Genomic DNA, 24,111 nt, shown 5'->3' with positions numbered 1-24,111 from the left:
AAACTGTCTGGTTTAAACAGAAACATTAAGTGACTGATCTTCGCCCCTTTCTTTTGTGTACTTTCATTATACAGTAGAAAATGATTAAATAAAGGAGTAATTAGAAGAAATTACATGTTTGAACATTACACAATTCAAATGCATTTTATACAACAAATGACTTTTATTCAACATATTTTGCTTTTATGTATTCAGGCCATTTCTTAATCCCCATCCAACGAAGGCTGCATTATTGTTGTCAGGATCGTTGAATATTTTATTTTAAACCGATAAAGCAAAGAGCCGAATGAAAAACCTTTTTATCCCTGTGTGAAAGATTGACCAAACTTATGTAAGAGATAAAATCTTTCATATAATTTGAATAATAACACGTAAATGTAAATTAAATTGTGACGAACATGAAATATCTGCTTGAATCAGAATAAAGTTTAAGGATCAATACCTGGCTGAATTTCTTGTCGTAGGGAAGCTGTTAGTTTCAAGTGCAATTATATTGTTAACATAAGAAAGTTTTGTGGACTATTATTTATTGCACCACGGTACTTCCACTCGTTTGCAAATGATCTTTAACTTTTATGACTTCTTTTCTATTACGATGTTCAAGATTTTAGTAAATTCGTATTTGGTAGTTGGTTAATTTTACATAAATGCTTAAAAAATCGGAGAATATGCTGATGTTAAAAAATAATGCCAATTTCTATATTGCAATTATTTCGTAAATTAAATTATTTATCAGTGGCTCGTCAATTTACGACTTTATTACATTATACAGATTATCACACTTTACCGTCAACCATTCTTCAAACTTCTATTGAAACTGCAATCGCACGAGTATTAACTTGTGTCGTATTGGTACATAATATGTATAGAGTTTGGCAAAGTTTATAAATTTCTAAACGTCCCAATTGTTTACGAAAGGAAACTTAGTCAACAATAAGACCCGCTAGTTGCAGATAGGTTTAGATGCTTCGAAACAAGATTTAGGTTAATACCGAGCAAGATTGCTATCGAAATCCTTGTAGTTGTCAAGGTTGTTGGAATTAATACTGTTAGATACATACTTCTAGTAAACTTCCTGTAAACTTCGTCCTTTCAAAAGTTTCCCTAATACACAGCTCGAATTATTTTTGTAATAGCCACACGGAATGTCGTAAACTATCAATTGCCAATCAAAGTTTTTATTTAACTAATTGGTACTAAAAGCGTAAATATTTTCTAAGTTTAATTGCAGAATACCACGTAATTTAAAACTGAAATGGATGGCAAACGTAGGAAATGTACTTCGCAATTTAGAAAGGGAATTTAAGATGTAAAAAGAAATTATCTGTAGTATTTATCAAATATAAATAAGGCAAACACAAATTAATTGAACATAATAAGAAGAAACATATTTAATCTATTCTCAAATTGCAGATAAAATTGTAGTATTAATCGATAATCCATTATGATTTTTAACATGTTCACTGCGTACGACTTGAACGCGTCATGTAATCCAAAAATATCGCAATTATTTAGAAAAAATAATAATCGATATCCAACGTAAAAAGAATTTGTTAACTGCGCGAAGGGGGTAGTTGGTTGAAATTGTAAGCAAACGGATGCGCGTGGATGCGCGAGGCGACGAGCTCGCGACGCTCTCGTAAGCCCGTGGCAAAGCGGAATTTCGGATTTTCGTTGCACACGGTGCGCGACGACATACGTATATAGAGTCTATGCACAACCGTTGCATAAAGTAAAAGCGAACCCGGATGAAAGGAGCGGAGAACTTGCGAGAAACGTGTATCTGAAGGGTTGGTTGAGTTGTGTGCAGGTTTCCGAAAGTAGTCGGGACGGATGGAGTGATAGCTTTTCCCTCTCCATTTTCCCTCTTCTGTGACTCTTCCTTTTCTTTTTTTTTTTTCACCTGCTTCCCTCTCAATCTCTCCAAATCTTCCGTTTCTCTCCCCCTTCTCTCTGTCTCTTTCCTTTCTCACGTTACCGCACTCGCCCTCTCGCGTGCTGTTTCTCTTTTTCTAATTCCACGTTTCTATTTTTTCTTCCCTAACATTTCCTCTTTGCTCTCCTTTCACCATTGTCGCGCTCTCTCATGCTATTTCTAACTCTTTGTCTCTCCTTGTCCCTCAACCCCTTTGCTCTGTTGTTCTCGTCAAAGAGATCTCTCGACGCGCGTGCGTTTCCAAGTTGTGTTGCGTCGCATCGCGTGTGATTTGAATAAATGGACCGCGTGACGAGAGTCGGGGGTGGACCGGAACCACCTGGGGGACGCACGATGACATCAACCCTGGCCACCACAGGCCATTTCGTTGACGATTAACAGCCGAAGGAGCGACCAGCACGTCACTCCCTTTATCGTAGATTCATCGTGATATATCACGCTTTTGCCGCGTCACGAAAGAGTTTACTTCCTCATTTCGTTTTATATATCGCTACCGGCCTTAAACGCAGAATCATATTTGGACAATTCTCTCTTCAAATTATTGCAAATACGTAGAATATACTTCAAACGAAACTCTGCGGTCTATGCGATCGTTTGGGAAGGTTATCGCAGAGTCGAGAAAAATATTAGAGGACGTTACATTTTCTTGGAATCAGTACAAGTACGGTATAAGTGTACATATATTTGTAGTTTCTTGCAGTAACTTTTTGCTACCTACTAGTTAACTCTATGATCGTTACACTGAAAAACTTGTTTTTGCTAGTTTCTGCAGGCTTCAGGAATATCCAGTTTCTTGCGATGAAAATATGGGGAGTATACGAACAAGAAAATTCAGACGGAACCTCTTAATGAATGTTGAACGTTTCTTTTTTATTTATTTTCTCTTTAATTGATGCGTTTGATGTTCAGTAAGTACACAAAAAATCCCCTGCAAACTTCACTGAAATAAATCGACTATGAAAACGTTAGGAGTTTTTCGAACGATACATTAATTTTCGTTTTTGATCTTATCTTAAATAACCGTATGCAATTAATTGATATTAATGAAAAAGATTCGTAGATAATATTTATTAATATAAATAAAAGAGCAGTAGTGCAAGGTGTAGGAGTCTTTGAAGACGCTTGTACTAATCGACTTTACACGTGTCTGCTCAACGTTGGAATCTTGGAATAATGGAAATACGCGTTTCCAACCATATTCTGAAACTTCATGCAGATCGTACGAAATGCCAACTATTAATTGCAGATAAAGGTGAAACTGAAACGACCAACGTACATATCTTGCATCGAATTAAATTAAGCAGACTATTTGATTCCGTTTATGGAAAGTAGCAAAGAGTTAACATCAAAGAGACGCTCTTCGATCATATAACTTTGAGAATATAACAAAAATCAAATTCTTGATCGAATTGCATCAGGTGTCCAAATACGAATACGTACTCGCACGATTGCGTGTGCATGACGTTAAGATTCGAAAGGTAGAAAGAAGAAACGGAAAAAGAAAGAGGACGGCTCGCATCGAAAATCATCCGCGCATAGCGTGAAAATTCTTAGACAAAGTTTACGACGTCTCTGGTAGTTCTTTTTCTAATGTTTTTTTTAGTTGCTCTTTTTCGTGCTGCGAATCCCGAAGCGAGCTAAATTCCTCTGAATGGCAACTCCGAGTTAAAGCGTCGAAGCTTTGTCTGTCGTACGCGAAATTTAGGTTTCTGGAGGACCTGTTCTGCTGGATGTTTGTCTTTGCGATTACGTTGTTTGGATTGTCGCTACTTTTCAGAGGGAAGATATCGTTTTATCGATCGTTGTGTGCCATTGTTTTCGCAAAGGTATTAACATAGTGTTTAAAATGATGATCTAAAAATGAATATAAAACTTTAGAGTAATAAAAGAATGTTTATATAAACTTGTGACCTACTTTGCTGCCGAATGATGGTTATTTCCGTGCCCGTTAGAATTGGTTATTTATGTTCTTTTATACTGACAAGATAATCAACTTCTAAATGCTAAAAGAATTTGAGCTATCGTAAGTAGGTTAAATTGGTTTGATCGTAGATTGTAATTACTTTGAAGTATTTATTTCAGTAGCTCGGTTTATAGAACCAGTATTTCGCAGAATATTTGCTAGTGTATTATATGCTTTGTTTTTATCTCTGGGTATTCAATCGCTTACTTCAACACGAAATATATCTAGAACTACATTTTCCATTAAGAAAGACAGTGATATAAAAATGTTATTTTCGGTATTGCTAATTCCTCCGTACATCTCCCGAAGTAATCGTCAAGAGATGGAAGAATAAATGCAGATTTAAAGCTTAAAGATTAGCGAAAGAAGATAGATTTCAAAGAGTCTGACAATCGAGCGTCTCTTCAACTTACAGGCACGAGTTCAGAGTTGGACGAAAAATTCCTTTATTATTCATACAAAAAGCGTAGTTTAACGATGACACACGTACACGCCACGGTTTAGCCAAGTTGATATTACTAAAGCGGTGGTGCTTACAAAAATTATGAACGCACGAACGAACCTGCAATATCTTAGGACTGCATGTACGTGCTTAATACAATGTGTCTGTTCCTCTTTCCAGCTCTATCCAACGTCCAAGAGGCACGTATTATGTGAGGTGAAACTTGCAACGAGGCAAACGAAGATGTCCGCCATCAGCGTGGCTGCATGGCTGCTCAGCGCCGTTGCATTCGCCGCGATTAATAACGGTGAGTTGCATTATAAAACGCTTATCGCGTGAATTCGTAATTACAATGGCAGGAAGCTGAAGCCCTTAGTCAACCTCCGTGCTACCCGAACTTGCAATATGTTATCATGAATCATTTCAATCTTTTGCAATAGCGGTATGCGAAACATTAAATTCGAGGAGGTTTAGAATTAAAATTTTCGAGATAACGTATCTTTCGACTCTCTTACAATCAAAATTTTTAATTGCTAGTTGAAAGGCGTGAAACTGATCGTAGTTTTAACACGCGTTGCGTGTTATTATTAGTTTTTATTGAAGAAGAACATTTTGCATGCAGCCAATTTCTACAGTTAATCAGTTGAATAAAATACATCCAATTTGAAGTTCATAATCTGCATTGAGTATGGTTATTTTATGGAATTTATATTTTATATAGAATAGCAATACACAACGATAATAATAATAATAATAATAATAATAATGGTACAATGATACACGAAGAGATTTTTTAGTTGTTAACGTTTCCCGCGATAATGATTTACGATGGGAGTTCTTCATTGTATTTGATTTATAACGCGGCTTGTTTCCCTGTCGTTGTACTTCTATTTCCTCTGCCACCTGTTTGAAAATGTTTCCGGGTAGATTTTAATTGGGGACGAACATGCGAGCGATACGTTCCACCGCAACCATTTAAAATCGCAGTTAGACGGTAAAATAGTTAGGGCGGAAGGGAACGTAACGATTTTCCTTATCAAACGGTCGATAAAAATCTGTAAAATACTCGAGATCGTATAATGAAATTCTTCATTGGAATTTTCATTTCATTAATTCGTTTCCCCTTTCCGCTTAATGCACGCGGTCGTATTAACAGATATGTAGTCAGGACGGTCTGGACTATTTCGTTTAAAACATAATTAAAATAACCGTAAAGGAACCAGGGTCGACCAGTCTGGTAATGTAGTGCGTTCGACGATTCAAAGTTTCCTCTTGCCTTAAAGTCATTCACATTCAACTTAGATTCGAGAATAGCTCTTTCAAGTCGTTAACGAAGTTTCCAATTCTTTTCTCTTTCTTGCGTCCGTTTCGGTTAAAACCGAGCGAAAGAACGTTGACATTTCGAATGCAAGGTGGCAATTAGCGATAACATTGTTATAGTTGGAAAGTGATTTTCGAGGTGGAAGAACGCCCTATTCGCGTACCATAGCGTTTGGCTACCGTCGGGGTAATAGCGCTAATACTCGATAAGTTAGCGACAACCGAATTATAGCGCGAGAACGTTCGTGTTTTATCAAACAATACATTTCGTAATTAAACATTTTCTCTATTCGCCGGAGCACTTTTCGGACTCGATAAATAATCTAACTTCATTTTCTCCGGATGGCTGATTAAGTCACGGTTACAGCGGAAAATTATGTGATCTACGCTCTGATCCGCTGTGCGACTCTTATCATCTTTATTCTCGACGAACAGTCACGAAGATCGGGAACAATCTACAATTCAAATATTCGAGCTTGACCCAGAACAAACGAACGCCTTCCTTTCTTGTACCGTCTCTGCACTCTATACTCCGTTTTCGTGATTCGATACCAGTCGGAATAATTTCCTTGATGGAACGTCTACTTTTTCATCCCTTCGCCCTTTTACGGGCATTCCCACCAAAGGATTTGCGTTGGAATTTAGTGTACTTGCATACGCATGTCTCGTTGCACCCTTACAGTGGGTGAGTATGGCTTACAGTAATCTCCGAATCAAAATGCACTCGTCCGACGATACGCGTTTGCACGCGTTTCAGTGTGAACTTGTTCGGTTAGAAATGTAAACGTATCAAGGCGAGGATATACATTTTGTATGTTCGTGTGTATCTTTTGACGATTTGTACCGAATTGTAGAAATTAATGGCGAATTGATAATTAAAAGGACTCGCTTCTTTTTTAAACGAAATTGTCACACTGTAGATCTAAATCACTTGTTACAAAAAGGAGATAATGTATTTTACTGTTTACTATATATATATAGTATATGGGGTGGAAAATCAAGAATAAAATTGCGTATTCTTTCGTTTCGTTTTGGGCCATAGAATTTGATTGACTCCGATTTATTATTCCGTAAATTATCTTGTATGTTATATGTGTACTATTACGTACATTCGGTATATAAGTATTCGGTATATTCTATCGCTGTTTTTTGATATCGAAAATTTTTCTACCAATTTAAAAGACCTTTTGTACTCAACACACAGAGTTTGTTATATAACAAAATAATTCTATGAGATTTAACAATCGTAACTGGTAACATTATCCATTTTTTAGATGAAACTTTAGTTTCGAATATACAGTTGTTGCTTTATTATTTCTGGTTCTGAAATATTTAACAAGTTGCAGTACGCGAGTGAATTTTTAAAGAGCGGTCTTCTACAGGCAGGTATTATTTTTTAGCTTATTTCCATTACGTTGTCAAAAAAATATTAGGGAAGTTCAAAATGTTATTTTTTGTGGTAAATATAGTTCTTTATACAAGATGTTCGGCTACTGTTTCAACATAATTCAAGGGGTGATTCTTGAAACTTGTTTTTTAATTATCGACAATTAAAAATCGGTCAAAATATTCCTACATGCGAATAAACCTCCTCACACGAACGAAAAGAGGTCAGTCTAAGCAGTGAGGCGCACAATGATCCTCAAACCGAACGACACATGGACTGCAGCTTATCTCGTACAAGATATTCAGAGACATAAACGAGCCCGCGCGACGTTTTCTAAAAGAAATGAACATTAATTGAAGAAAAGATTGAACATTAAACCTTACTCATGGAAATCCATAAGAGCATAAAGAAAACTACCTTATACAATTTTGGAGTAGAAGGGATTAATGTTTCCTTTGATTCTTTGCGTCCATAATTCATAAATAAAAAAGCGTATTGTCAATGTTCGTAAAAGGTAGATGCATCGATATGAACACCTAATCAGGATCGCAGCCAATTAGCTCATATTACTTGCCATATAATTAATAATTATACCAGATACACAGTTCATTGCTTTGGCGTATAATGATACAATTAGTAATTATATATCAAACAATAATGATTGCCCGGTTCTCACCCCGAGGAGATGCTACGAGCAGAGACCCACCCTATCCACGATCCAACCACCCTCCTTTTACGCAAAGAAATCTAAAATTTATTCATTGTCAAATGAATGCTCCTTTTGATGTGTGTTTGCACACATGTTTACAAATTAGTTTGAAATAAGAGAATGATTTCATAGTCAAGTCAGATAAGCATCATTATACAGAATGGGCCTATGATGGACTTGACATAGTCAAGACATATCCCACGGTGTCCAACGGTGACCAACGGTGTCCAACGGAGTCCCACGGTGTCCAACGGTGACCAACGGAGTCCCACGGTGTCCAACGGTGACCAACGGAGTCCCACGGTGCAGTCCAGTCTAGATCACCCAAAATTCTCTTAGTGTCTTTTGGTGATCCAAACTGGACTGTAGCGTAGTTCTTGGCTTGGTATCGTTTCCCAAAGATTAATCAATTAATTTTTGGAAAACGATGCCAATTACCAGGTCTCACCACGAGGAGGTGACTACGCACGAGACCCGCCCATGAGTTATTTAACATTATACATCGGTCTCGACATTCAGCCTATTGGCAAAAATGTCGAGTTCTGACTCTACTCGATCATGGGCCTGCGTAAAGAGATAGTTATTTCGTAGCCTAACTGCGAAACACATATCTCCAACGCAGCGTTTACATGAATCTTTACAAAAATAGAAGAACATACACAACACATCTATCTCCCACACAACGATTACATCGATCAGTACAAATATCGTACAATAATTCGCAACCCTACTGGCAGCATTCGGTATCAAAGATACATTTGTCTAACTTGGAACGAAAGAAAAGAAATGAGGCTACTATGGAAAAGGAAACCCAACAATCAGACGATGAAAGAAAAACCGCGTTTCGCCCGATACGAACGTAATCACGATCTCTCGAAAGAACTAACAAGCCTACGTGACGTACCCCCGTGCACCAGATAACCCTAAGGAATAGCGGAAAATTCAAGCATTGACTTTCGTCCGATTCCTGTTTCGCCGTTTGAAACTTACACGAGTCGCGGTCGATGGTGCCGACCGATGATGCCAGCGATCCAATGGTTATTCAGCCGTGGATCCAGCACATAGGCCGGCAACTTAACACACTCCAACTGAACAAGTGGGCAAGAACTCCAAGAAGGCAAGGTCCCAACTGAACAGTGGGGTCCACCCCCGCGGGGCCGAACAGAACTGCAGATCCACGACTGTATCCCCAACAGATACGCAAGCATCACCGGCACGACATCTCCCGCGTTCCGATGCAAACGTCGACCAGTCCTCTAGCAGTAACTAAGACGGAGGTGTCCTTGGGGTGACTTACGAATCCAAAGAGTTGCCTAGTGCACGTTGGCCTACACGCACCCTGAATACGCACGAGCAAGTACGCCACGCAACAGTTTGAAAGAATTGAGCGATCGCGAACCAATAAATTGCGGGTACAATTTTTTCTGTGTGGTAAGCGAGGGGATCAAGAGAGACGAGATTTTTATTTTTCGTTCCAAGATGGATAAGTATCATTGTACAGAATGGGCTCACAATGCACTTAACATAACATTAAAGCGCATGTATCCCACGATGTCCAACGATGTCCCAAGTTGTTCTATGGTGTCCCACGCAGTCAAACGTTGTCCCACGGTGTCCATCGTTGTCCAACGTTGTCCCACGATGTCCCACGGTGTCCATCGTTGTCCAACGTTGTCCCACGATGTCCCACGGTGTCCCACGTTGTCCCGCGGTGTCCAACGTTGTCCCGCGGTGTCCCACGTTGTCCCGCGGTGTCCAACGTTGTCCCACGGTCTCCCACGATCTCCCACGATGTCCAACGTTATCCCACGGCGTCCCACGATGTCCAACGTTGTCCCACAGTGTCTCACGTCGCAGTCCAGTCTAGATCATCCAAAATTCTTTTGGCGGTTTTTGGACATCCAAACTGGACCAACGGTATCCAACGTCGTCCAACGTTGTCCAACGATGTCCAATGATGTCTAAGGATGTCCAACGTTGTCCCACGGTGTCCAACGTAGTCCCACAATGTCCAACGTTGTCCCACGATGTCCCACGATGTCCCATGATATCCCACGATGTCTCACGGTGTCCAACGTTGTCCCACGGTGTCCCACGTTGCAGTCGAGTCTAGATCATCCAAAATTCTGTTCGCGGCATTTGGAGATCCACACTGGACCAATGGTGTCCAACGTTGTCCAACGATGTCCCAAGATGTCCCATGATGTCTCACGGTGTCCAAAGTTGTCCAACGGTGACCAACGTTGTCCCACGGTGTCCAACGTTGTCCAACGTTGTCCCACGGTGTCCCACGTCGCAGTCGAGTCTAGATCATCCAAAATTCTTTTCGCGGCATTTGGAGATCCACACTGGACCAGTGGTGTCCAACGTTGTTCAACGATGTCCAACGTTGTCCAACGATGTTCAACGACGTCCAGCGATGTCCCAAGATGTCCCACGATGTCCCAAGATGTCCCACGATGTCCCAAGATGTCCCACGATGTCCCAAGATGTCCCAAGATGTCCCACGATGTCCCAAGATGTCCCAAGATGTCCCACGATGTCCCACGATGTCCCACGGTGTCCTGCGGTGTTCTACGGTGTCCTGCGGTGTACTACGGTGTCCTGCCGTGTACTACGGTGTCCAACGTTGTCCCACGGTGTCCAACGTTGTCCCACGGTGTCCCACGGTGTCCAACGTTGTCCCACGGTGTCCCACGGTGTCCCACGGTGTCCCACGGTGTCCCACGGAGTCCCACGGTGTCAAACGGTGCAGTCCAGTCTAGATCTTCCGAAGTCCTCTTCCTGTCTTATGGTGATCCAGACTGGACTGTATTAGCGTAATTCTTAGCCTGGTATCGAATTATTGTACAATGTTTTTGCTGATAGCTGTTATCGTTCCCCTAATATTAACCATCTGATTAGTTTGCGAAGGCGATTACATCGTTCAGTACAAACATTGTACAATAATGCGCAACCGTACTGGCTGCATTCGGTATCAAAGATACATTTGTCTAACTTGGAACGAGAGAAGGAAAATGAAACTACTGACACTGCATATACAATTTGGAATCTTGCAAAAGCGACATACAACTCGTTGTACTAAACTTTTGAAAATAGCAAAAGTTATAAACTCTTATGTGACCGTAATATGCTCCTCTTAAAAATAGAAAAACAGGAAGAAGCCCGAACAATCAGACAATGAAAGAAAAATCATTTGGACCTCTGGCATATTTAATATGCTATGAAACGTTCAAATATGTAAATATATTTTCTGCAAATTGATAAATCTGAAACCAACTCATTTACTGGATTTGGTATATAAAAGAAATAGGCATCTCTAGAACGAGAACATTTTATATATGAAAAATAAACTACTAATAATGGTCAATTATAGGTCAAAGTACTATTGATTGAATTTTAGCAAATATAGAGAATCATTTGTGTCTTTTTAATCGAAACTAGGGTTACGTTAAAAACAAGAAATTTTAGTAATTGAATTTAAACTGAATTGAAAATTGGAAAGTTCATTTGAAATAACTAAGGTGAGTGAAAATCCGATTATTATAAAATCACTTGCTTTGTCTTTCAACTTTTAACAGTACCTGTTATTTCATACAACAACATAGTGATTTGCAACATAGTGAACCGAAAGATATGCACTTAAATCATTTTGTGCAGAATTTCTGTTACAAACGAACGATGATCGTGACTGAACTTTTGTTTCATGCAAATGGAATTCGAATATTTATAAAATTCTACATTACTGTTAAAAGATTGATTGCGATCGAAAAAATTCTAAAAGTTATGGTTCTAAGAACGAACAATCATCAGCATTAATTCTAATAGCAATGAATTAAATTTTAAAAAATATTTCAAGCTTTCATAACAACATTAAGATATTTCATTATAATACTTTGTTACGCATGAAATCGCTCACAATTCCATACATGTACATATATATATTATACATTCGTAATAAAGTTCTATATTTTAGCAGTCATGGTAATGTTAACGCTGACAAAGGAATATGTCTTATAGCAGTATTTTTAGTAATAAACGTAGTAACAAGGGGCGCATTAATAAGGGGCGCTGAAAAAGAAACAAAGCAGTAGCCAGAAGGGCTATTAAAATTCGATCATGTTCCACTCTATTTAAACCCGATCAACAAACCGTGAGTGGAACGAAATATTTTTGTTTCGCAACGCTAATTTACTACTAATATTTATGAAGCAGAAAATTCTCAAAATCAAACGCGACGAGTGCTTCGTTATATCTGCAATATAACTAAATCTATCATTAAAAAAGAAAAAAAAAAATTCTGACAATTCCCGAAATTTGATACGCAACGCTAATAAATATAAATCTACGCACTCGTATTTAAGCAATACGCAACACTAATAGCGAGGGATCGTAGTGCAACCATTTAAGAGGTTGCTGATGAACGATCACACTTGTACAGCTCTTGCAGCTGTAGCATGTGATCCAGGAACAGTGTCCGACAAATGTAGTCGGAGGGTTTGGGGATTTCGTAAACGCAACTCTACTTTACAAAACGCGATCATTCATTATCGCAACGCTAACAGGAAAAATTAATAGAAATCGCGATGAAACAATATCGCAACGCTAACTCTTAAAGTGAATTTAAAGAAAATTACTATTTATTATATGAAAAATATTCTGGTATTGCTACTTGCAATACTATAAAATTAATTGAGAACTAACATTTTTATAATCTAATTTTAAACAATAGAAAACAGGATAAATTCTGATACGAACAATTTTCTAAAAAGTTCTAAAGTTCATAATAAAAATTGCAAAAGACAACCGCGATAACGTAATTCGCAACTCTAAAGCAAACGCGATTATCATTTTATCGCAACTCTAATTCAAACCGTAACCATTCTCTCGCGACACTAATAGAAAGCCGCGATGTTATTTCGCAACTCTAATTCAACCCGTAATTAATCTGTCGCGACACTAATAAGAAAAATCGCGAGTGGAGGGCCGATATATCGCAGTGCAACCATTTAGGGGGTTGCCCACGAACGACCACACTTGTACAGCTTTTGTAGCTGTATCGTGTGATCCAGGAACAGTGTCCGACAAATGCAGTCGGAGGGTTTGGGCATTTTGTAAACGCAACTCTACTTAATAAAACGCGATCATTCATTATCGCAACGCTAAAGGGAAAAATGAATAGAAATCGCGATGAAATAATATCGCAACGCTAATTTTTACAGTGAATTCAATGAAAATTACTATTTACTATGTGAAAAAGCTACTTCAAATATTCTGTTATTGCTACTTGCAATATTATAAAATTAATTAAAAATTAACATTTTTATAATCTAATTTGAAACAGTAGAAAACAGGATAAATTCTGATACGTACAATTTTCTAAAAAGTTCTAAAGTTCATAATAAAAATTGCCAAAGGCAATCGCGATATCGTAATTCGCAACTCTAAAGCAAACACGATTATCATTTTATCGCAACTCTAATTCAAACCGTAATCATTCTTTCGCGACACTAATAAAGAGCCGCGATGTTATTTCGCTACTCTAATTCAACCCGTAACTAATCTCTCGCGACACTAATAAGAAAAATCGCGATTTGGCCAGTGGGACGATGGACCGATATATACATCGGCCAAAAAAACAAAAGCTACTACTACTACTACTACTACTACTACTGCTAAAAATACTAAAAGCGAGCATAGTGACAAAGTAGTAACAATAATGACTTCCCATGCTCTGGATGACCCAGAGGATGGGGAGTCATTAGTAGTTGCCCTCTTGAGTGGCAGTTTGCCGGGCCTCTTCGGCTTATAGCCTCTTCGTTCTTCGGGCGCAATGCCCGCTGAAACTTATATCTAAGCTCGAGACTTCTAATTCGCAAACAAAAAAAAAAAAAAAAAAAAAAAAAAAACGAAAATAAAAATATAAACCGCGGAAGCTGATTGGAGTGCACATGGACTGACCAACGATCATAGCAGTGATCGTTGCCCACTCGCATGTGCGTGCTCGAGCAATAAACGTTCGTTTCGAGCCCACTCGCGACCGCGACCGCGAAATTCGAAAAATCGATAGGCAAAACCAGAGACGAGAGCATGCTCTACTCGTGCCAGTTTCACCGTCGATTTTTCAAATCAATTTCCAGAAACAGGTTGGTCACACGAAAATGTGCCTACCCGACCAGAGACTGTGCCAACCTGCCCGGCCCTACCTACTTATAATTAACAGACATACCAGAAAGTATACTACCTATCCTACCTAGCTCTATATTTAAAAAATAGCAAAACAGGCACACCAACACACTCGCTCCACGGTTCTCACACAAACGCCCGGGCGCAAAGGTCCTACACTAGAGAGGACGTCCCGGGACGCCTCCGACACCCGAGCTTAGCAAACATGCACACTCTAAGGTACGTACCTTTTTCCTGAAATCGACCGACGAAAGCTAGTGACCATTGCGTAAAACGCAGGAAAGGAAATTATATTTTTAAAATAGATACATGTAAACTTGGAATTATAATTGCAATTGACGGCAATATTAAGAGTGTGAGTACACTTAATCCCGTGGATGATATTATCAGAAATTCTAATTGTATCGAAACGTAAATTGAATCGATATACGTATCGACATTTTTAATATTTGAGGTTGTAAGAAATGAGAAAAAGCGACGCAATTCCACGACCTAACAACACACATACACAATGTGGAAAATACGTCGTGCACGATACACTAACACATCGTCAGTCGCTGAGAAATTATTATATTACTTAATTCTAGATCATCGTGCCCAATGTCTTTCTCCCATTCAAGTAGCACCTGGGCACGTGAATGAGGTCCTGACAATGGACACGGAAAGGGTTAAGCCTGAAAATCCTAATCTAAAAAAATGATTAGTTTGTGTAATTTTTATTTAACGGACTAACGTTCTTTGATTTTATATTTTACTACTTCGTTTCTGATTAACTTTACTTTATTAATTTAATAAATCAAAACAAAATTTTAATATTGTAAACAAGGGTTAATTGAAGCGTTAATTGAAAAAAACTGAGACTCAATCAAATGGAATAATTGACTCTAAATATATTACTAAAAAAGAAATAATCTCAGGCGATTTCTTTATCAAAGCACACACTCGAAAATGCAGAAGCAGTGTTCAATATTATTGCTTTGATTCAAAAATCTGCCTGTCGCGAAGTGTCTTCTTGCACATAAAATTTCACACATTCTTGTTCGGGAAAAAATGAATGAACGAACGTGACTTAATATTGTCACGATTAATTCATTGCTTAAGATCAAGTATATGTATGTCATATAGGTATATTCGTGTAAATATTTGCCATTTGGAAATATTCATACGGAATATTAACATGCATATTTATAAATAACACGAATATATTCGGAAATGTATATGTTTAACCTAACTATTAAAAAACTAATTATTATAATCGCGATGTGCAAGAAGACCTATCCTAAACTAATAAATTTGAAAATATGAGTGTTACTACTCACGGGTATAAAAAATACCCGCGGTCACTATGCTCGCAAAAAATTCTACGTAATACAACCAGTCACCCGTGCCGATTCGGACCTTTCGTCCTACGACATGATTGAGTGACCGGAGGAAAAGAAATGCATGCGACTCACCGTTCGAAGCGGAGAAACAGAGGACGTTACCATGGATGCTGCGCTATCCCAGGGAATATCATCAGGGAGACTAACATCAGGCAGGAACCGTTGAAAGGCCAATGGTAGAAATGGAGATTGCGAAAAATCTGTTACAAAACAAAACACGATAAGTGATAGCTGATTATTTAAAAAGTTGGAGATAATGAAAAATGAAGGTTTATTAACTTTAGTAACTTTAGTAATAATAAAGATTGAAATTTTAATATGATTTGATAAGTATAAAAACTAAAACTCTAATATGAAAGTTTAAAAGCTAAAAATTAAGAATCTAATGATTTCTGAAATATGTTAGTCATTTGTTTCATAATTCGGTATTAAGACTTTAACACTTATTTTATTTTAATGAAAGAATAACCTCAGAAAATGCTAACCTCCTAAATTTTCAATCAAATTGTATTCTTAATTAATAGTGATCAAAGAAAAATATACAGAATAGATATAATAGAAGTACGAAGTAAAAATACTTACATTCTTGGCTTTTGAGCCACTGTTAGAACATCCCGAAAGAAGATGAAGAAGTTGGACCAGTGATATGTCTATAACAAAACATAAGATATCATTAATATCGTTAATATATAATAACAAACTTGAAACTTTAGCAACAATAAAGACTAAACTCTAATAAGTATGTAAATTGAAACTCTAATATAAAAATTTGAGAATAAAACATTCAATTATTTTTGATACGTATCGGTCAGTTTTATTGTACGTTAATGTTAAGACTTTAAGACTTTATTTCAATGAAAAGGGACATTTACAGCTTTCTAAATTATCAATCATTTTTATTCTGTAATTAACAATATTTCAAACAAAATATAATAAATAGAAGAAATTGAAATACAATATATAAAATTACTTACATTCTTGAGCTCCTGGAGAGGCTTTATCCTCTTGAGGGAGGCACTGACTCTAATACCGAAAACGAATATTCAAAGAAATAAAAATATAAAAAAAGAAAAATAAAAGACTACGTTACCGCGACCGCTTAAATTATGATCGGCGAACAAGAACTCTAATATCGCGTACAAATTTGATTGATAAAATTTTATTACTTTCGCGTATGATTATTCTATTGAATTTAATCAAAACTATCGTGATTTTAAAATATTCAAAAGAAACTATTGCGTAGCAAACACTGACTCTACAACCGCATTGCGCGCGGTCACAAATATTCCCTGAAAATAAAGCAGTTTAGGGGCGGGGTTGGGGGGTGGGGGTGGGAAAGAAGCGAAACATCGTTTCGACAATTTTCTTCTTTTTCCTATCGAACGTTTATTTAGAAAATACTGCTATCTCTTTAGACTTAAAAATTATTATTAAGAAATTGGGACAAGTATGAAAATATAAGTTAAAAATTGTGAGATATTTCTCGATAGCGAACAAATGCTTACAAATGCCGTAAATGCAATGCAATCGTTTGCAAGAATTATACTGTTCGCAATTAGAATATATACTGTGAATTTTCGTTATTAGAATACGAAATATACATTCCATTCATACACTATAGTCGCGTGTTATAAATATTGGAAAATATTTGCAAGAATTCAAAAGTTTTCCACTAAATACACTTAAAGAATATTTGACAACCGCGCGCGAAACCTTGCTTCGAGGTATTTGAATGTTTCTAAGTTTCTGTTTCTAAGTTGCAAGTTTATGACAACTGCAGCAAATTCACATAATATAGCAAAAGAAATTGAATTCGATAAGTGAATTGTTGTGATATAACTCAATTTGAAACAATAAGATAATTCGTTAAAAATTTGTTTAAAATAAGAGAATGATTTCATACATCGGAAATAGAACAATAATTTATTTAATCGTCTTTATGTTCATTTTAGTATTCCAAATAATTAAGAAATTATCTATTATGAAATATGTATCAAATATACTTTAAAATAAATATAAATTGTATATCAAACGTAATCCATATTCGAATAAAAAGACAACATAATTATTCATACAAAACTGTCTTAGTTAAAATATATTTATCGGATTGACCATTAATAGTCTTTGCATCCATATGTTAATTTTTCTGTTACTTTTATATTATCTCTGCTATCGACAAATAAGTTACACGAAGAATTACTAGAAATTAAAACAAATGTATAAAATAATTAAATGAAATTATAGTCAAGATTCAGTGGAAAAGAAGAATAGGTTTTTATATTTCGTTCCAAGTCAGAAAAGTATCGATGTACAGAATGGGCTTACAATACACTTGACATGTGTATCTATCTGAATAATTAAGGTAAAGGCGCACGTATCCCACGGTGTCCAACGTTGTCCCATGGTGTCCAACGTTGTCCCACGGTGTCCAACGTTGTCCCACGGTGTCCAACGTTGTCCCACGGTGTCCAACGTTGTCCCACGGTGTCCAACGTTGTCCCACGGTGTCCCACGGTGTCCAACGTTGTCCCACGGTGTCCAACGTTGTCCCACGGTGTCCAACGTTGTCCCACGGTGTCCAACGTTGTCCCACGGTGTCCAACGTTGTCCCACGGTGTCCAACGTAGTCCCACGGTGTCCAACGTTGTCCCACGGTGTCCCACGTTATCCCACGTTGTCCCACGGTGTCCAACGGTGTCCAACGGCGTCCCACGTTGCAGTCCAGTCTAGATCATCCAAAATTCTTTTTGCGGCTTTTGGTGACCTAAACTGGACTGGTGCGTAGTTCTTAGCTTGGCATCGTTTTCCAAAGATTAATCAACTGATCAATTTTTGGAAAACGATGCCAATTACCAGGTCTCACCACGAGGAGGTGACTACGCACGAGACCCATTTACATAAACAGTTTTTAAGCATTGGAAGCAGAGATGTAAAATTATTTTATAACAAAGAAGTAGCGTGTATTGAAATTTATTAATTAAAATAGCTGTAGTAGGTGGATCTGCATAATCATACTTGAATATTGAACTTATCATCGAAGAAACGAAACCATGCAACATACCAATTGTAGTGCGTATGGATGAATGGTGAGTTGTCACTGCCTTCGAATAAATTGCACTTGCTTCCGTAATTCCATGAATACGGTGCTGTATCCTTGGTTTTGAGCAGACATGGAAAATTACATTCGATCCATAGACACTCAATAGGTACACTCTGCATTACCACTGGTTTTATACAAATTAATGGTTTAAATTTAATAAATTAATTGTTCAAATGTTATAAATTAATAGTTTAAATGTTATAAATTAATGGCTCAAATGTTTCTAATTAATAGCTTAAATGTTGTTAATTAATAGTACAAATGTTTTAAATTAATGGTTTAAATGTTATAAATTAATGGCTTAAATGTTGTCAATTGATAGTTTAAATGTTTTTAATTAATAGATTAAATGTTATTAATTAATAGCTTAAATGTTGTTAATTAATAGTACAAATGTTTTAAATTAATAGTTTAAATGTTATAAATTAATGGCTTAAATGTTGTCAATTAATGGCTTAAATGTTGTTAATTAATAGCTTAAATGTTGTGAATTAATAGTTCAAATGTTATATACTGTTTGTTTAAATGTTATAAGTTAATAGTTTAAATGTTGTTAATCAATAGTTTAGATGTTGTCAATTAATAGTTTAAATGTTGTCAGTTGACTATTTAATTCGTAACAGTTCTCTTTCGATCTTCGCGGTACGGAAGTTCACATACAAATGAGCTCGCGCGCGAGTTGTGTCTTCTTTATATACTGAATGTCATGCACTTGACAAAATCCCGGAAGGTGAATCTAACGGAAACAACGGTTTGCTGATATCATAAAAGGTGGTTTTTCTATTAAAACGTAATTAAATCTAATAATCTTTTAATTTTTATTGCAAATTGACGCCTTCAACAACATTTTATAACAACCATTTTTATAATTATAATAGTTTTTGCGAGCTAAAACTAAATTCACACTTCTGTGATATTAGTTTGTAATTTAGAACTTTGTTAATTTATATTGAATGTCGGTTTATGATGGAAATAATTGTACTATTATAGTCAAACTGTTATAAATTAAGTGCATAGTTATTTTTAATTAATGGGGGCATATTTTTATAAATTAGAAAATGTAATTGTTAAAAATTAATGGAGTAATTGTTTTAGATTAATAATAAATTGTTATAAATGAATAGCGTAATTATCGTAAATTATTAGTTTAATTGTCATAAATTAAAAGTTTAACTGTAAGGAATTAATAGATCAAATGTTGTAATTTAATAGTTTGAATGTTATAAATTAGTGACTTTGATTTTATAAATGAATAATTTAAATGTTGTAGATTAATAGCGCAAATATTATAAATTGATAATTTAATGAATTAAAGTCGAAATAGTATACTTTAAGTTTTTCGGTAAATTATTCAGCTTTCAATAGTTCCTACAATTTTATCAAATTAATCAAATTAATATTTAATACTTTATATTATTCCACCAATACTGTCAGAATATTTGCTTCATAAATAAATTGTAAATGCGTTAAGTGCACATGTTAGAGTTTTCTTAGAGCAGTCTTTTAATCTTTTCCTTTTAACGCTAAAAAAGCACATTGCGATTATAAAAACTGAAGGCTGATATCCCAATATTTTTATTGTTTTATTGACTATTACTTAAGGTTTGAAAAAACGATATATTTCCGAAACCCATCTGGTAAACAGAATGTCCACTTTCCCAATGACCACCAGGTAAATATGAAATATGAATAAATCTCTTGCTATGTAAAGTTCGAAGATCGCACAAATTAGGTTTGCACGTTTTTATGCACAGCCTGTTCGCTTCCTCAATATCATACCCTTGCTTTTAAACGGAATTTCTCAAATATTACGACTGTTTCTAAATAATTTCGAGTTATACAAAGAAGGCAAAAGCATTGGCGAAGAGTATCGTAAATTTTTCTTTCCAAATGAACACTCCATCGTATTCGTTGCCATGTTTTAGACATTTTCAAGCAAGAGGCTGGAACAGTTTTCAGGCTCTTTTTACAAGAAAACGGGAGACATATCGAACATCCACTGTAATTCGTTGTATTTTTTGTGAACACTCGCGAACGGGACAATCGCAGTTTATGTTTCTAAATACCATGGTCTTCTTCTCTGCGATTTGTACGAGATAAACGTACGAGATACGAGGTAATAAAAAAAGTATTCTGGCCGATGTTTAATTGTCAATAACTAAGAAAGAAAGTCGTAAAGGCAATTTTTTTATTCTTGATTTTCGTTTTATTTCGGCTTGAAGAATCGCCCCTGAAATTCCTTGACACCTGTAGCCGAACACCCTGTATACAGAGTGTCCTATTTTATTCTATAAATGGATTCATCTAGGACAATATCGACGTTCTTCGTTGTGAATACTCGAAGTTTCATTCACCTTATTGACAAGATGTATATTTTCAGCATTACCCGGCTACGCGCTTATGATGTAAAATGATCTTGTTTAATTTATCTAAAAACTTTAATAAGCATTACTTACTCGAACTTTAAACTTTTATGTCCGTTAGCTCTTGCAAGAAAATCGATGACTATTATTAGTCACGTTTCTATAAGGAAATCTGTCTATTTAATGTTTTATTAATTTATTAATAACTTGCTTAATATATCAATTAATAAAGAGACTCGTTCATTCGTCGCAGGAATATACTACAAATAACAGTAACTTCTGCGATGAATGAAAGAAATCGTATCTGTAACGTCACTATTCTCTACTTTTTAATTTGCCAAGTTTATCAATGTGACTCCTACACGGATCAGATATAAAAATGATATAATAGTCACACAAGGAACGACTTACGTCAATCTTTCTTACCATCGATTTTTACACCAAACTATAGAAATCAACGCTTCGTTTATTATTCGTTTATTATTATGGCATTAGGAAAATAGATTAATTCAATAGACGGTTAAAAAGAAGAAGAAAAAACAGATATAAAATACACCGAAACGTATGTTTTATTAAATTTTGCTTCACGAATACAAACACACTCATGCAAATATACGTAAGTACGTTATTTAATGGAGCCTCGAGCGAAAATTGTTGAAACCCCGTATCGTCTCTTACCCCCTTATTTTAACTCGTCGAATAGCGTTCCGCTCGTCGAACAGGGATAGTGGTGTACGAGCATTTCAAACGGTCTTCCGCGGTGTGTCGTGCAACTTAGACGGCCTTGTTAGATCGGAATCATTAAAACGAGAATGCTCGAGGAGTCGGTGAATGTATGGGTGGCTGGCACACGGTCGCCAGCACACGCTGACGAAGAAAAGAAAAAAAGAAAACACGTAGAGACAACTCGTTGGCTTTCGTCTCGCGAGCTGCGGGCAATAAACACTCTTTTTCCCGAGCAAACAATGCAGTGACACGGGGCGAAAAATTAACGAGGCGCGGGCCAAATTCAAACTCATCTCCATCCTTCTATTCCCTCTTCGCGTCGCGACGCCTTCCTGACCCTCGATCCCACGCTGTCGTTACTTCTCTTTGTGTTCGAGAAAGTATATATACCGACCCGATGTAACGCGACGCATCGCCATCTGGATGAGGATATGTCGAAATGCAGTAACTCACGAATATATTAGAACCCTTATAGAAACCTTTTCTGACATCAGCACTACGATGAGATCGAATGCTTGGGGTCTACTACTGATCAGGTCGGTTACTACTGATCTAATCCTGATCGACTTATCGCTCAACTTGAATTTAGAATTTCTTCGATAAAGTATAATACTCGGTTAAAATAACGAGGATGTATAGCAGATGATACGAACTATGCTAAAATGATTGCAAAGTGTGTGATCTAAGCAGAGGAAATGTAACATGTTATACTTCATGTCAGCGTATTCGTAGAAAAATATGGTAATCATCTCTGAACGATTCATCCCTTTGAAATTTGTCTCCAACTGTACCGATAAAGTTCTGATCTGATACAATTGCGTGTTCGTTCTATATACAAGCTGGCCTGAATTATTATCAAGAAACTGAGAAATGTTGGAAACTTTGGATGGTCGTAACTCGATAAACAGAAGCTGTATGCACGTGAACGGTTGATGCATGCATATATCAGAGAGCACGTATGTACAATCGAGTTGGTGAATCTACGATAGATGCGGGTATACGTCCGATCGGCCATTACGAGCAATTTCAAACGGGCAGGTAAGCCTGTTGACCAAGCAGGGACTCGTAATTACATCGCCAATTTGCCGAACGTTCGTTGACGAAGCGACTGTTGGATGTGACGTTAAAGATGAGATAGCGAGAGTTAAGCATTGGATTACGTCCGTTTACGGGGCAGCCGATAATAACGCGAGTCGAGTCTCGCGGTATTTCTGCTTTTGTATTATTTTCGCATCAATTGATGGCTGCCTGGTGTTCATTGTTCTCAGCAATCCGTGATGCACAGCCCCGTATCTCGTCGAGAATATCGGCGAAACAATTAATTGGCGAGTTTGCGTTAGAAACGATGCGACGCCAGAGAGGTTACACCCGGATCTCCCTTGACCCCTCTGTGTCCAGTGGTGATCGTTGCATATTGTAATTAAATTTCGGATCGATAGGTGTCACCGTTCGGAGTTAACTCGCCGAACAGAATTTCTGTTTTTTAATTGATTTCCCTCAAACGAATATCATCTCCTTTTTCTACCTGTTTTTGTTTCCCATTGTTGACCGTTAAATCGGAATTTCCCCTCCACCGGAAACTATGGCGATTCTTCTTCCGTTACGAGTTCTATGACACGTTAGTTCGCTTTGTTGAGAGGCGATAGACAGGAAAAATCGCTTCAAAGCGGACATTTAATGGAATCAGAATATTTCGACATAATGGCAAGGTATCGATAAAATGAATTACTTTCGTGGTACACTTAAGCTATTAATCCTTTGCACTTTCAGTTATATTCAACGTTTTATCGTGACTAGCTTAGGTTTAATGGATGTAAAGCGATGTTTCATAATTTCATTATGACTACAGATTTTCATAACTAGTGATACGTCTACGTTATTACGTATATTTCTATTAAATCGAGTAACCAGAACGATTTACGAAAGTTACGCGCGTAGTCTGGAACAATAGGAACTCCAAGTTGGAGATTCTGGCGGAATCGAGCGCAAAGAAGGTGGAAAAGTCGGCGGTTCGCATCGTTCGATAAGTGATAACGTAGTTGTCGTCCTCGACTGTTTGGCCCTGTTTCGCGACACGGATCCGCGATCCTTTGAAGACAGGAGCCGCGGGAGTATATCTGAGAGATCTGTAAGAAGATCGTAACCGACGATGTAGTTGGGCCCGCAGATATAGGTTGCCAGGCTCTATATATCTTTATCTCGGTCGGGATTGCATTGTTAGCACGAAGCGCATTGTTTGAACGGTGACGCGAGGCCTCGGGCGACCAATCAGCATTCGCGCTGGCCGTGCCTTATCAAAGATTTCTACCACCTCCTGCAGGGCTTAAATCAACCCGTCCCAAAGCTTTTCTCTCAAACCCCCCTTTCTATCGTTTTCTCTCAGTTTGTGGAACTTCGTTTCTGTGGTTGCAACGTCACCGAACTTAGCTATCTATAAAAACAGATCGACCTTAATTGTCAATCCTTGGCTAGTTTCTAACGAATTGCAGCACGTTGCGCGACTGGCTTCGACGTTTTTTTACCTAGTTTCGTTGCGATTATCCGATCAACCGCTGTTCCGTTTTCCGTCCGTTCTGTTTCTGTCGGTTCTTATCGCA

At 37.2% G+C, this 24,111-nt stretch overlaps 1 protein-coding gene across 4 annotated transcripts in view; it reads left to right on the top strand.

Annotated features, from left to right (window-relative positions):
- The window catches only part of LOC139989913 (neurotrimin), a 473,537-nt gene that overhangs the window by 6,546 nt on the left and 442,880 nt on the right, over positions 1-24,111 (top strand). For all 4 annotated transcript variants that reach the window (XM_072008646.1, XM_072008636.1, XM_072008627.1 and 1 more), the window contains exon 2: positions 4,522-4,648. In XM_072008646.1, coding sequence (XP_071864747.1) covers positions 4,585-4,648 — 64 coding nt within the window. In that variant the 5' untranslated portion in view covers positions 4,522-4,584. The remainder of the gene's footprint in view (positions 1-4,521; positions 4,649-24,111) is intronic.

Source organism: Bombus fervidus, chromosome 1 (assembly GCF_041682495.2).
Source record: "Bombus fervidus isolate BK054 chromosome 1, iyBomFerv1, whole genome shotgun sequence".
Classification (NCBI taxonomy): Eukaryota; Metazoa; Arthropoda; class Insecta; order Hymenoptera; family Apidae; genus Bombus; species Bombus fervidus.
Note: the sequence above shows the minus strand (reverse complement) of the source record. Positions and strands in the feature narration are given on the sequence as shown.